Source organism: Phacochoerus africanus, chromosome 1, assembly GCF_016906955.1.
Source record: "Phacochoerus africanus isolate WHEZ1 chromosome 1, ROS_Pafr_v1, whole genome shotgun sequence".
Lineage (NCBI taxonomy): Eukaryota > Metazoa > Chordata > Mammalia > Artiodactyla > Suidae > Phacochoerus > Phacochoerus africanus.
In genome coordinates, this window is record NC_062544.1 from 44,094,117 (window position 1) to 44,109,870 (window position 15,754).

Genomic DNA, 15,754 nt, shown 5'->3' on the forward strand with positions numbered 1-15,754 from the left:
TCCTAAGAGAAGGAGCACTTCTTTCTTAATTTTTAAGATCCTCATGTTCCCATTAAAACCAATGAATTTTTGTAATGCTCTAATTTTTTTCAGTTATGGGTTATGAGTTTATTCTTATCAGCAACTAGGCAATGGAAGAGTTTGAGAAGCACTGCAGATTTTAATAACTATGAGTAACAGCTAGTGTATCTCTTAATTACAATTGACTGGTCTTTGTTTAGAGGCGCCTTCTTACATTTTCACAGGTGAAACAGCCTGTAAAGAGGATTCCCTGGCAGTGTCTTTGAAAAAAGGAGCATGAAATTTAAAAAAAATCTTTTATTTGAAAAGTGATTTTCAATAACCCCTTGCCTTGTACATAATTTACTTATAAAAGAATTATAGACATATTCTTTACATAATGCCTCAGCTTCATTACACAGAAATGTGATAAACCTACCTAATGAGCCAACATATTAGGTGGCTGGCACAAGTAATGATTGATAAACAGTGCCATTTATTTTATTTTATACTTACCACTTGATTTTTCTTTTGCAACAGACATTTATTATATTCTAATGTTTAAGTTGCCATTTTCAACACTGTAGTTTTCAGGACAAAATGTCCATAAATATATGTTCTGATGACTTTTACTGTTTTTTACCCCTGATTTCAACCTGAAAGCCCAAATTCAATACTTAAATCATTTTAGAGCAACTTAACAAGTATATATATGTATATATTATATTTATATATAATTTCTAAAATTAAAAAGTAACACTGGATTAATGCTTTTAATTCCTTAAAAAGTACTAACCTGTTTTCTGAACTAGATGTAGAAGTGCTAGATGATGACAATGTATGGGAATTTGACATGCGTGAAACAAACTTCTGGATGGTGTTACGAGATGGAGCTTTGATCCTTGAGCTACGCCTACTGTGATATTTCTGGAACAAACTCTCAACCTAACATTGAAAAAAGACAGTAACAATGATATTTGTGCCATAATATAAATATGAAGAGTTCTAGAGGTTAAATTCTTTGCCTTTTACGTTTTTCATAAAGCCATTTTAAGAACTTCAAAATCGAGAATACATATAGCTTACTAAGGACAGGTTTCTTTTCTTTTCTTTTCTTTTTTTTCTTTGCCCATACTCATGGTGTGCAGAAGTTCCCAGGTCAGGGATCTAACCACACCACGGCAACAACCTTAGCCACAGCAGTAACAATGCCAGATACTTAGCCCACTGAGCCAGGGAACTCCCTAAAGACAGTATTTTTTACAGCAGGTCAATGTTTACTTTTTTTTTTAAATTTAGATGAAAAAACTAGTCAAAGGATTATGAGAACATAATAACAATTTACAAACATCAAGTAATCCTTACATACTTTCACACCTTCAAATGACCAGTCTATTTAAATTTATAGCTCATGGGAAAATTTCAAGAATATACCATAAAAATATGTTGACAGTTTTACTTTAAAGCATTTATTAAAAATTACCTCAAAATTCTTTAAAGTTTTTCTCCATAACATCGGGTCTGAAGGTTCTAGCTGAAACACCCGGAGCATAACAAATAGCAGATGAATACAAAATGTTCCACGCCCACAGCTGCAGTTCTAAAGAGTTAAAACAACAACAACAACAACAACAACTATGGTTTAATGAATCTGTAGTTCTATTAGAACTCCTAGATCGATCACTTAAAAAAATGTCTCCAAGCTTATTATACTGAACTTTCTATTAATTTGCTTCATTATATAATAAGATATTAAGGATACACAAGAAAAGCCTATAGCTATATCCATGAATTAATCTCTTCTTTTTGGCCCAAATTTGAAGTGTATTACATCATAGTTAAACCCTTTATAAACACATTAAATTAAAATGCTTATTAGTTCCCAAAATATATTTTAAACTCACTTTATTAAAGATAATTACATAATTGATCTAAATTTATGAATGTTATAGTGTATAAATTTGACTTAATACCAGATACTAATAAAGTATAAAATGGTGACAAATCCCACCTGCGGCCCAATAAACACCCGGTATTTGTTGTCTGGGCTGTCTCCTCCAATCAGGAAGGAGTTAGGTCCTATTTGCTGCAGTAAGTACAGCCTGGCCCGCATCACTTTGTTTACTCGGCGGCTTGTTTCCTCAGGGCTATATGGTGAAAAGCCATCTGGTGAAGGGGCTCTTCGAGGTGGTGTGATTCTCCCGCTCTGAAACTTTACAACATTTTAAAATGTAGGTAAATTGCTCACTTCTCCATAAGAAACAATTACCCAAAAAAGGTCATACAGACAGTCATGTGGCAGTTTCTATTCTGAAAAAAATGCCTCAACTTATAGTATCATGGTACAAAATGCATTTTGCAGATGCCTATGTCTGACACACTCATCGTGAGTAAACTGCTAAAATCTGTCAACACTATAATAATAAATCTTTAGCCAAAAGAGACAACCATGCGGTGATTTTACAAATGATAAATATCTGACTTCCTTGAAAAGTATTACCTCAACCAAAATAAAAACTATAGAAAATCTGCCTCATAAGCAGGCAAAATTACTTGTTTCTAGTGATAAAAACTGAGCATCCAATTTCCTGACCTCTATTTAAGGCATTACTAAATGCCTTTTGTGACTGGTGATTTACAGCATCATGGAATTCCTTTTGTAGATAACTAGTAGCAAAGTGACTCTACCCAGATGAAGACAGACCACTGGAGGAGGATGAAAACTCTCCTGTGGTAAGGGTGATATATGTGACTCTCACTCCAATTCATGCCCCTAGAATTTGGTGTTTCCATCAATGCACAGTGGAAATTCTGGTTCTTTTTCATCCCTAACTAAATAGTGAAAAGATAACAAAAAAAGTTGGCAAGAACACAAAGCAATCAGCAGCTTTATTAAGTGCTTATGGAAAGGTAAAATGGTGCAGCTGCTTTGGAAAATATATGATCCAGCAATACCACTCCTGGGTATAAACCCAGGGGAAATAAATATGTCCACACAAAAATGTGTACGGAAATGTTCACAATAGCATTATTCCTAATAGCCCTGAAGTGAAACCAAATGTCCATCAAGTGATGAGTAGATAAACAAAAAATGTATATCCATACAATAGAATGTTATTCTACAATTAAAAATGGAATACTTGTGACGGAACATGATGGAGGGTAACGTGAGAAAAGAAATGTGTGTATGTATGTGTGTATATATATAATATATAAAATGACGGTCACTTTGCTGTACAGCAGAAATTGACAGAACACTGTAAATCAACTATAATAGAAAAAATAAAAACCTAAAAAAAATTAAAAGACAGTAAAAAAATAAATAAAACCATTGTTTTCTAAAAAGGCCATTACTAAAAAGTAAAACAAAACCCAAAACAAGTACATATGCATGTGCTATTGGAATTGCTAAGTATTCAGACTATAAATATGCTCACAGATGTGCAAAATGACACAGCATAAAAATATTTTTGCAGCACTGTTTTTAATAAGGAATAAATGTCTCTTACTATGTAGTTCATAAAATACGCCATGATTTATCTAGATAATGAATCCTAGTAGCTGTTATAAAGAATGAGGGGATAACTCTGTCTAGCATATATACCTAAGAGGGTGTAAGGGGAGGGGAGACACAATTCTGTATTTACTTGTGGTAGACTTCTACTTCAGTAACTTCCTTTGCACAATAAGGCTTTAGTAAACCTGATACAAGTGGTGGTTTGATAAGAGCTTCCACATTGGGATTTACCCTCTTGAATCACTTTTTGTTGTTGTTTTGTTTTGTTTTTTGCTTATCAGGAATTTATTGTCTCATAGTTCCAGAAGCTTGAAGAGCAAGGTGTTGGTAGGGTTGGTTTCTTCTGAGGGCTGTGAGAGAGAATCTGTTCCATGTGCTTTCCTAGCTTGAAACACCTGTTGTAACCCAACTGCCAGGCTATGAGGAAGAGATGCCAACAGTTCCCAACTGTCCCAGCTCAAACACCAGATGTGTAAATGAAGAAGCAGTCTTGGCTATTCCGGCTTCTGCAGATGCTATGGGGAGCAGACAAAAGCCACTCCTGCTGAGCCCTGCCCAATTTATAGATTCATGAGCCAAAAAATGATTGTTCTTGTTTTGAGTTTTTTAAAAATAGCTAATTTAAAGGTGTGTCCACATAAAGCAAATAAATACTATTGAGTATCTTGGGGTTTACTCTAAAAATTTTTACTTGAAATTTACTTGTGGAAGCATTTATATGCTTTAACTACCTCAGATCTGAGGAAAACCAAATCTCCCTTTTGTGGTCACTGTATCTCAATCATTTTTCCATTTATTCATTTGCTCTTCAGGGATAGGAAGTAAGTTTTAACTTGCATTTCTGCCAGTAGAAGTTTCCCTCTATCAGAGAGTTACATCTCTTTTTACAAGTCTCTTTGATGTCTGGCTTAATATAGAAGATAGCTGGATTCTCATCCATGCTTTTGCATTCAGTCTTCTGTGATACAGTGTTTTGGTTGGAATACATGAAGAAAATCTGGCCTCACACAGATACGTGGTTGGAAAAGGTAAGCCTTTTCAAATAATAATGAATATTCTTTTTTGATACTACATCGGAGTGGTTTCTTAAAGGAGGTCGTAATGAGGAATCTGAAACCAACATAAACATTTTTTTTTGTCTTTTGAGGGCTGCACCCGCGGCATATGGAGGTTCCCAGGCTAGGGGTCCAATCAGAGCTACAGCTGCCAGTCTACACCACAGCCACAGCAATGCAGGATCCGAGCCGCGTATGCGACCTACACCACAGCTCATGGCAACACCAGATCCTTAGCCCACTGAGCAAGGCCGTGGATCGAACCTACAACCTCATGGTTCCTAGATGGATTTGTTTATGCTGTGCCACGATGGGAACTCCATAATAGTTTATTTTTTTTCCCCAAATTTTCCCTACTGTTACATTAAAATTCAGATGGTAGATTTTACACACTTTGAATGAATCATTTACTCAAGAATGATTTTGTTTCATCATGCACTGGTCATATGGAAAATTCTGGTTCACTAAGTTATGCAGATCTTCCAAAAGTTCACACATTTCATTGTGTAATATACAGGGAACAACAAAAAAAAAATCACAATGATATCACTGGCCTATTAGAAAAGTCTAAGTATTGGGAAGCTATCAGGCTTATAGTGGTAGATATGAGTTTTCCAAAATTCTAATTTTTGCTAGAAACCTCAAATTTTACCACTAAAAATAAAATAAAATAAAATAAATTGTTTTCCTTGAAGTGAGTCTTACTCACTTCTTAAGGTAAATGCCAAATACCCAAGTGAACAATACAATTTCTACCATCATAGCTTTACTTCAAGCAAATTAAAGCACCAGCAGATTTACCCACCACTGTAAATGTCAATGAAGTGAAAGAGGCAAATAACATCTCAGTTTTATTCCCAAATGAGTTTTGGCCTAACAGATTCACAAAAAGCATCTCAGGGCAGGTCCCCCTTGAACCAAGGGTCTGTGGACCATACTTTGGGAACTGTTGCTCTAACAGATGGCTAGCCAATATTTTCTGTTTTAAGCAAGTTTAAAAATTATAGAAACTTAGCAAATTTGTTGAAACATTAACTTACAGGTACTGGGGAAACTCTTTTTCTCCTTACTCCTGGAGATTCTGATTTCACTGTGCGACCTGATGGGGAGCTGCCAGGGGAAGGACTGCGTCGGCCTTTGGGAGCTGGGGAAGCAACACTCGCCTGGCCGTCTCCTTGAGATTCAGCTGCCGAGTTATTAATTTCAGATCCATCTCCTTTAATAGGGATTGGTTTTACCACCTAAACAAAAATGCCAATATTTTTATTACTTAAAAGTATTTAAAAGTAAGTAAATTCGAACATAAGACTATGAAATGAACTCAGTTTATTGTGCAAAATTATATCAATACAACAGATAATATATCAACCTTTACTGATTATTACTTTAAGCCATAAATGTAAGACTAAATTTTTCCCCAGATTTCATTTATTAGGCTTTACCAACTAGTTAAAATATGGTCATACATAATTTTAGAAGATAGGGAATTAAGATCCTTAGATCCTATCTTAGAGATAAAACATCAAAATAAAATTAGAAAAATTGCTTTTCTTTTTAAAGTTTTAAGTACCATATAAATCTCTAACAAAAGGATTTTAAATACTGACATTAGAGGGCAGTCTTGCTATTTAGGCATTCTCTCACTCACTCACCCAAAGGGTTTTAGTTCCTAGAACAGTTACTTAAATGAGCATAGTTTTAGCTATGTTTTGTTCAAGTGTCTGGAATACCAAGGCAAATAAAACCACTGCATTTAAAATTAAGAAGAAAAAAACAGCTTACAAGAGGATCTATTTCTGCTTAATTTTCTATTTCCTTCTATGCTGTCTCCCTTATAGCAGGTAACCCACAGCACTCACCACAGGGCCTCTCCTGTTTCGCCTTTCCAGCCATTCGTGCTTCCAGGCTGGCATACAGGTTGCCTTCAGTTTCTCCCTGATCATCCGTTCTTCTGGGCGATCATCCATCTTGTGCAACCCCTTGAGTGTTTCTTTATTCTCCATCTCGCGACTAAAACGGAGGGAGAAACAAAGAGAATGAGATTTATATATGAAAAATAATTTCCAAGGACAAGCAGAATATGGTTCTATTTCATACCTTCAATGGACATATAACTAAAAAGATAACTGCGAAGCACCCCACATGATGTAAGAAAGATAAGAAAATATTGTGAATCGTATACTATTTTGTTGTTGAATTTATAACATGGATAGTGTTGAATGCTGCCTGATAACATGAGTTTAATAGTGCCTTTAAAAAGAAAGGTTCTTTTTAGAAGGTACAGGCTTGCTAATAATATTCACACAAACCTTTGTGTCTAGGTAGTTAATAAAGTGCACCCTAAGGCACTAAGCACTGCATTAGCAAAGTCATGAAAATTGCATTTTTCTAATGATACCATTCTAATAGACAAATATTTACAAGAATATATTGCTACTATTTATCCCAGGGTTTCTAATAACTCAAAACAATACAGATAAAATCTGGTGGATATGCTCAATTTTGTTAAAATAAGTGAAATATTAAATACACTAGGTGAAACCTAACTACATCTATAACCTCACAATATTTTTTCAAAGCCTAAATGATTAAAGTTGTTCTCTCAACATGCTAAAGCACTTGGGATATTTCATATATAAAGAGTAAAAATTACTCTTTTTTTTAGCACAAACATTTTGACCTTTATTCCATAATATAGTGTGGTGTTCTCACAATAAAATAATCTACAAGCTGATGACTTAAGCCTAATAGGTAAAACATCCACTAATTTCACAATACAATCCTATCTACACATGGATATATGCAATACACTATATATATATGTATATATGTGTGTGTATATACATGTATATATATGCATGTATATAATATATGGCATGGACTTTAAAACCTGGTTCATAAAGAAATTTAAAGGAACTGCATTCTGGAAGAAGAAACAATTTTAAAACATTAAGACAATATTTTAAACTTGGGTAACTATTTTGGAAATAGTATAAAGCTACAGAACAGTTATTTTTTATACTGATAGGAAAAGGAAATACTCAAGGAAATACCAGAGATGGTAACTACAAGTTTATCAAAAGTCAAATTCAAACTCCTCTAGGAATTTTTCAGCTATTCCTAACTGTAAAGCAGCAGTATTTTCAGAAAAACAGCAGAAAAATCCACTTACAACTAAATATATGCTCTAGAAAGGAAAATAACAGTTAACTGGTTTTATGACGCATCAATACTGTCAGGGGAGTGGAAACCAGCATGTTAAATACCTCTGTGCCATGACTGGCCTAGATGCTTTTAGGAATGCCAAGAACATACAACATTTGAAACTTGCAAATGGGTATTAAGACCATATAGGAGAATATCACCACCGCACAGGAATAAAAACTGTCACAGGAAAGAAGTAATATGAGAAGGAAGGGAGGGAAGCTGATTTTCTTACTTACTCAGAAATGTTGGGCTGTTCTTTCTGCTCTGAATGTATCATAAAGTGTCAACTTTAGGGGTGGATCAGAGGAAGAGGGAGGAAAGGGAAAGGAAAAGAAAGGGAACAGGAAAGAAGAGGGGGAAGAAAGGGCACAGGAGAGAGCAGAAAGGGAGGGAGAGGGGGTGTGAATGAGGGCAAGTGAGGGGAGGGAGAGGTGGAAGGGCTACAGAAGGCAGAGAGAGAAATGTTTTCTCAAAAACTCATCCTGCTCAGCCAATGCTTACCGGGAGAAACTCAGATTTACAGGCACCCAAATTTATGGGCTGATTGCATACTAAAAATTTACTTACAGCTCTCTGGTTTGAAAAGCACTTTCCCCCCAGTAACGATGTTGCAAGATGTGGCTAGGTTCCCAGGCTAGTTCTCAAAACCTAAGTCACAGTAGAGTTGCAAGCATTTTTACACCAGAAGCTCCTGCACCCCCTGACAAAGATGCTTATCCCCCTTTCCCCTGGAGATCTCTCCTTCCCCACATTCATTTAATGAGTATCTCTTCTCTGTTCTGTATTTTCAGTGTCTTTTTCCCTTGTACCCACTCAAAAATACAGAGAGCTCTCCTCATCTAAACAAGTCTTCCTGGAAGATGTAGCCTCCTTAAAGTTGGCATGATAGGCCTCCTTCCTTTCCACTTGTTTGAAAACACTATACTCTTTCAAACCAATTTCTCCTGATAAATAACAGAGGAGGAACATACTTGTAGCTCAACTTTTGCACACATCTAAGATTATTTCTTTAGAATAAATGCCCTGAAACTGGAATTGCTGAGTCAAAATGTACACAAATTAAGACTTCTGGTAATACTGACAGATTATCTTCAAGAAAACATATCTTCCATTCACAACACCCAGATCAAGCTGCCAACTGAGCTGTTCTGAACCAGCAACAGCCTTGTAAGGGGGTTTCTTCACTTTGAACCTTACTCCAATCTAGGCTTCACAGAACAGCCAAGGTCACTTCCCTAATTTAAACCCTCTGGTGGTTTCCCTCTGGGCTGAGACTAAAATCAAAAATGTTATGGCCTATGAGGCCCTGCACCATTTGGTCTTATTGACAAATTGACATCAACTGACGTCACCCAGAACACTACCCCCGCCACCGCCCCCACAGCCCCCAACCCTTAGGTTTCTTCTACTGCCTAACTCCAATATCTTTCCTACTTACGCCTTCCGCATAGGCTGCTTCTTACCTGTCTCACCTCAATAATTTCTACCCATTCTTTAGCTTCTCTTCAACTCTTTACAGACATTTCCCATCTCTATTAGGAATCCCTAGTTCCTTTCTTTCACAGCTCTGTACTTTTCCGTTAATGTACTCATTGCAATTTGCAAACTCCAACCACACATCCAAACTGTAAACTCCATGAGAGCATAGACCACTGTTTCATCCATGGCTATAAATCCAACATCTAACAATGTCTGACTCACAATAAGTATTAAAACAAATATTAAATGAATGATCATTTATTAACATCTTTGGCAGCCCTAAGGACTGTCCTAGTTTTAAAATTTAATCACTACTCATGTTATTTCATTTTATAGTTCTGTATTTAATTAAGACCGAGTTGGCAATTAAGATGTTATTCAGAAGAACTTTTGTTGTTCCTAAACTGATCTGCAAATATAAACCTAAGTGTTTTTCTAATGCCTTCATAAATAATTATACATTATTAATTCTAAAATATGTATTTTTTCACATTTCCATATCTTTGAAATCTGAATGCCTCTTACAATCAAATGCTATAATTTAACTGGCAGTTTTTTTAAATTTCCTTTCCTCATGGTATACAAAATAATGGTATAATTTATCTTAGATTCAATGAAATATACAGTAAATCCTATTCTACTTGCAAGGAAAAAATTATATCTACTTAGTTTCATTTATCTCTGAAGGAGAAAACAAACTGGGAAGGAAAACTAGTTACTTACATACTATTATTGTTTCATTATAATCTTAACATATAGGCTTCACAGGTCAGACATATACAGGGCCTTTATTTTTACCAGATATGTGTATGCATGTATATAGATAGCACTGACTTGTAATCTTATCCAATTAATATCATAGCTATAGCAGGAAACTTTTTTAAAAATACAAACTAATCTAAACAGATATTTGCAAAATCACCATGAGATGAGAAGGCCTCTAATTCATTTTGGTTAAACATGAGGGTTTAGGAGAGTTATTTTTGCCCCATTACCTAGAACCATACTTGTTGTTTTAACTAAAATAATAGCCTGTATATTTTTGACTTTTTAGCAAAACAAACATAAGTATTTTAAGAAACTACTTTGAAGACTTAAAAAATAAAACTTTATCCAGATAATGAGAAACTTAAATATTGTTACCGATTAAGCTTTATCCTCCTTTCCTGTTGATTTAGAAGATAGATTTCTTGCCTTTTTTGGTTTCTAAACATTCCTCAGAATGAATTTGTGACTGACCTAGAGCTTCAAAGAACCTTTTCCCGCCAAAGGTTAGATTTCTAGTTTAGTCTTTTCCTAGATCTTTAGAATTTACCTGCTAAAAAAATGAGATGCTTCAATGGCCCCCTTCTCAATGAAACCACTTAGTCCTCCTTTATGTGGCCCACTGTGGTACCAGCCACATTGAGTGGACTATCACTCTTGTAGATATCTCCTCCCTTGTTTTCTAGGAGATGATTTTTCCCTAGTTCTTTTCTAATACTCTGACTAACCTCATTGGTATGATATACTGGACTTTCTTCCCAGAGCCCCTTAAAAGCCAGCTATTGCCCTCTTCTCACAGCACTAAAATACTCTTTCCTTAAGCACACCGAGATATAGCATACCTCTCTGTCTTTGCAGATGATTTATTTCCTGGCAGGAATATGCCTTTTGTCATCTCATAGGCCTTTAGTAAAGAATTTCCTACCAACATCTCCTCCCAATATGCTAGTATTAATTATCCTATAGCATAAATGCAAGTATTTGTTTAAGTATCTGCTTCCTTCACCACACTGGGAGCTCTTCTGGAACAAGTTATCACATCTTATTCATTCTTCTATCAGTACCACATGAGCTGAATGGCACAAAAGGCACCCTGTACCACCCATCAGAGGGTGGTGCCTGATGCTTGGGGCACCAGGCTTTATACATTTGAACCCATCCTGCAGTCCACAGTTGGCTGATGCAAGAATGTGTCCTGATCCAAAGACCTTCAACAGTGGATGATGCTGTACATCTTAACCAGATCTTCTCTCTATGGAAGTTTGAATGCACAATGCACAGAGAGTGTCACTGCAGGAAGAATGGCACCAAAATAGAGAAAAGGAGCAAAGTAGTAACTAGGAGCAATGAGACAGATATTAGGGAGAAGAGAGAGAAATTAGAAGGAAGATATGGTAGAGATGGGGAGAAGGGAAGAATTGATAAAGATAAGAGTTAAATCTATAACTGTTAAGCTGTTAGCCATTTGGAGCTACTCTTATACCCCCCTGGATGGTGAATCACCATGTTCTCCAGGGGCCCCGTATACGCTCTGCAGTGGAGAAACTTCATGGGTCCTTTACTTTGCACTGAAATAAACCCTAATGAGTCTATTTTCCCTGCAACCCCAAAGAGCCTGATAAAACAATTAACTCAGCACACTCCCTGGCGCACAGAGGACATTTGATAAACACTGAAAAATAGAATCCTACCAAGTTTACCATAATTTCTTTAGGGTATTTCTTAAATGGTTCATTTTTAGTATGAAAATATTGTTAGTCAACAACTAGTGGTCAGAGAAATAACTGCCACACTTATGTCATAACAGAAAAAGTGAATGTCAGGAAAGGCGTTAGGTGCTTTATGAGTATTAATTTACTTCACCCTCCCAACAACCCTATCAGGTTGTTACCACAAGAGGCTTGGAGAGGTTGGGTTTCATGCTCAGGGTCACACAGTTTGTAAGTAGCAGAACAGGCTTCAGACCCCAGTGGATCTGATTCTGAAGCCTGTGCTCTTCATTGACATGGCAGGAGGTCACTGTCAAAACTAATTTTGTTTTTACAAGTCAACATCAGATATCTATGTTGGTATCTATTTGACAAGGAGTCAAAGAAATTCAAAGAAGTTTTTTAAATGGTGATTTTCATTATAAGAATTGAAGAAGGACATTAATTCTATTCATTAGTAAAGCACTTTAGTATAATAGGTGTAACAAAGACTATAATGATCATATGAAACCTTTCTGGAAATTAATGGGGTTTAACCTTAATATACATAAAGATTTCCAGAACAGTTTAGATTATGGATAACTTTATATAAAGAGAATCTTAATCCCCTCAGTGTCCAAGTAATCTCAAAGAACCCTGGAAAATACACTGAATTATTTGGGACAGGCACAATTCAGAGCCACCCAACTGAGGTTGACCTGGAACGTTCTCTAGCAGCAGGAATTCACATACTAAAACCCATAAGTTTTGTTTCTGAGAGGAGAGAGCAAGGGAGGGACTATCTCCCAAAACAAAACTAGACCATTGTGGGACCCTTTTAAGTTGCCCTCTTTAAGTTGAAGAGAAGGGATTACTTCAGTAAGGATGAGGAGAGTTGGGTGAAGCACCAAGGCTAACAATCCCTTACCATGGACAGGGCACCGTGCTAACTGCTCCTCACGGGTCATCTCAGCCCGTTCTCATGAGAAGGGGACTCACTATCTCACTGGTAGATAACAAGAAAAGCAAGGGAGTTACGTGTCCGAGGTAATAAAGGCTATATGTGAAAAATACAGTATTTAAACTCGGATATGAGTGAGTTCCAGGGCAAGAGGAAAATTAGTATTTACAAGTGTTTAAAATTTGTTGACCTAGATCTGAGGCCAAAAAAATCTGTATTTCAATAGCGGAACAATTCCATTTCCCCTTAACGATAATTTCTTCAGAAACATACTGTCATTGGCAATTGTTGGCCCTGTCCCTCTTCTAAGCAAGAAGGATTAAATAATCCTTTTTTATCCTTAGTGGGTAATCATACTGCAAATAATCACTCACTAGCTGACTTAGGCCAACCTAGACAAGGAAAGTACAAGTCAACAGAGGCAGGGCCTTTTCCTTGGCATGTCCTGCAGTCGCAAAGCACCCAAAGCAACATGCCATGGGCTTGATAAGCAATTGATGACTTGGAGTCAGTGTAGCTGCTTATCACTCCTATTCAACAAAGACCTGGAAAAAAACACTGCAGATGCTGTATCTAGCGCATGCAAAGGACAAACACAGCACAAACGAGTAAACTTTATGCTTCAACGTCTCCCTTTAAAGAAAACAAATGAATTTTTTTAAAAAAACTGTATTTTAACTGTGTAGTTGTTCTATACTGTATGTAGGTATCTATTATTTGTATGCTAGAAATGCATGAATATCTTTAAAGCAATTGATTCTCCACAGAATACTGAATAAATTCTACAGGATTGGTAAGTAAATTATTTCTGGTAATTATAATTCAGTGTGCTAAAAATTCAAGCACTATTAAAATATATTTTTAAATGTACCTAAAATATTGATAACTACCAATTAGGACACTATTATGATTGACAGAGGATATATTAGGTGAAAAAAGAAAAAAGATTGTAGGTTGTTTTCTTTTATGAATCACATTTTTGTTTAATTTTTTTTTTCTGGTCTTTTTAGGGCTGCATCCATGGCATATGGAGGTTCCCAGGCTAGAGGTCGAATTGGAGCTGTCACTGCTGGCCTAAGCAGCAGCCACAGCAATTCCAGATCCGAGCCGTGTCTGCAACTTACACCACAGCTCACAGCAACGCTGGATCCTTAACCCACTGAGTGAGGCCAGGGATGAACCTGTGTCTTCATGGATACCAGTCAGATTCGTTTCTGCTGAGCCGCAACAGGAACTCCACATTTTTAATTATACTCAAGGCTACTTAATGATTAAAAGGCACCTTTCTTGATCACATACATTCATAGGAATATTCAAATATGAATTTCATAAAACTGCCTTGCAAGAAAAGTAAATGTTGTAAAATTAACATAAAAACATTTGGATGAACAGCCTCCAAAGTTATTGATATATTTAAGGTAAAACAGGAAGACTATACTTACAGATAGACACACCAATATATAAGTAAATATTATGAAACTCAAGGGGATGTGTTTCTTGTGATGAGAACCCAGATAAACAAAAAGATACAATGCAAAATTATTTTCTAAATCACCTCTTAACACCTGCCTAGTCCCAGAAAGAATATAAAGCAGCAGTACAAAAACCTGGTTAAGAAGTTTCCTTGGTACATCCATGTTTCTCAGAAATACACCTAGCAGATTCCATTAAAAGTTAATACATAAGCCTACAAATAACAAATGCTGGAGAGGGTGTAGAGAAAAGGGAACTCTTTGCACTTCTGGCAGGAATGTAAATTGGTACAACCGCTATGGAAAACAGTATGGAGATTCCTCAGAAAACTAAATATAGAACTACCATATGACACAGCAATCCCACTCCTGGGCATACATCCAGACAAAACTTTCACTGAAAAAGATACATACACCCTTATGTTCACTGCAGCACTATTCACAATAGCCAAGACATGGAAACAACCTAAATGCCCACTGAGAGATGAATGGATTAAGAAGATGTGGTATATATACACAATGGAATACTACTCAGCCGTTAAAAAGAACAAAATAATGCCCTTTGCATCAACATGGATGGAACTAGAGATGTGCATACTAAGTGAAGTCATAAAGACAGATACCAAGTGATACCACTTACATGTGCAATCTAAATATGCACAGATGAACCTATCTGCAGAACAAACAGACTCACACACATGAACTTGTGTTGATAAAGGGGAGAGGGAGGATGTGGGAGGAACTGGGAGTTCTGGGTTAATACAAAATGTTACATGTAGTGAACAAACAATGAGGTCCTTCTGTATAGCACAGAGAACTATGTCCAATCACTTGTGATGGAACATGATGAAAGATAATATGTGAAAGAGAGTGTGTATAGATGTATGACTGGGTCACTTTGCTGTACAGCAGAAATTAACATAACAATGAAAATCAGGAGTTTCCACTGTGGCTCAGTGGAAATGAATCTGACTAGCATCCAAGAGGACACAGGTTCAATCCTTGGCCTTGATCAGTGGGTTAAGGATTCTGCATTGCTGTGAACTGCGGTATATAGGTCGTAGACATGGCTTAGATCTGGTGTTGCTGTAGCTGTGGTGTAGACCAGTGGATACAGCTCTGATTCAACCCCTACCTTGGGAACCTCCATATGCCGCAAGTGCAGCCCTAAAAAAAAAAAAAAAGAAAAACAAGCGATAATAAAATTTTTTTCAAAAAAGGAATGAAACTGGACCACTTACACCATTAAAAAGTTACTACATTCAAGTTATTAATGTAACACAAACAAATCAGTTTAATATGCATTACTGATGACATCACTTAATCATGGAACCAAGACCTTCTATCCAAATCTGGTTTAAAAAAAAAAAAAAGAACCAACATAAAATGGGAAAAAGACAGTGTTTTGAGCAAGTGGTGCTGGGAAAACCACACAGCTGTAAATCAATGAAACTAGAACACACTCTCAAACCATGCACAAAAATAAACTCAAAATGGCTTAAAGACTTAAACATAAGACAAGACCCCATCAAACTCCTCAAAGAGAACATAGGCAAAACATTCTCTGACATCAACCGTACAAATGTCTTCTTAGGTCAGTCTTCCTGGCA

The 15,754-nt window shown here is 36.3% G+C and overlaps 1 protein-coding gene across 4 annotated transcripts in view; it reads right to left on the bottom strand.

Annotated features, from left to right (window-relative positions):
* MAP3K1 (mitogen-activated protein kinase kinase kinase 1) overlaps window positions 1–15,754 on the bottom strand; it is a 74,102-nt gene that overhangs the window by 25,374 nt on the left and 32,974 nt on the right. For 3 of the 4 annotated variants that reach the window (XM_047757893.1, XM_047757816.1, XM_047758043.1), the window contains exons 2-6: window positions 6,432–6,582; window positions 5,613–5,813; window positions 2,012–2,212; window positions 1,484–1,600; window positions 797–945 (exon numbers count right to left, since the gene is read on the bottom strand). In XM_047757893.1, coding sequence (XP_047613849.1) covers window positions 797–945; window positions 1,484–1,600; window positions 2,012–2,212; window positions 5,613–5,813; window positions 6,432–6,582 — 819 coding nt within the window. The remainder of the gene's footprint in view (window positions 1–796; window positions 946–1,483; window positions 1,601–2,011; window positions 2,213–5,612; window positions 5,814–6,431; window positions 6,583–15,754) is intronic. The other variant, XM_047757971.1, reaches the window with a different exon arrangement.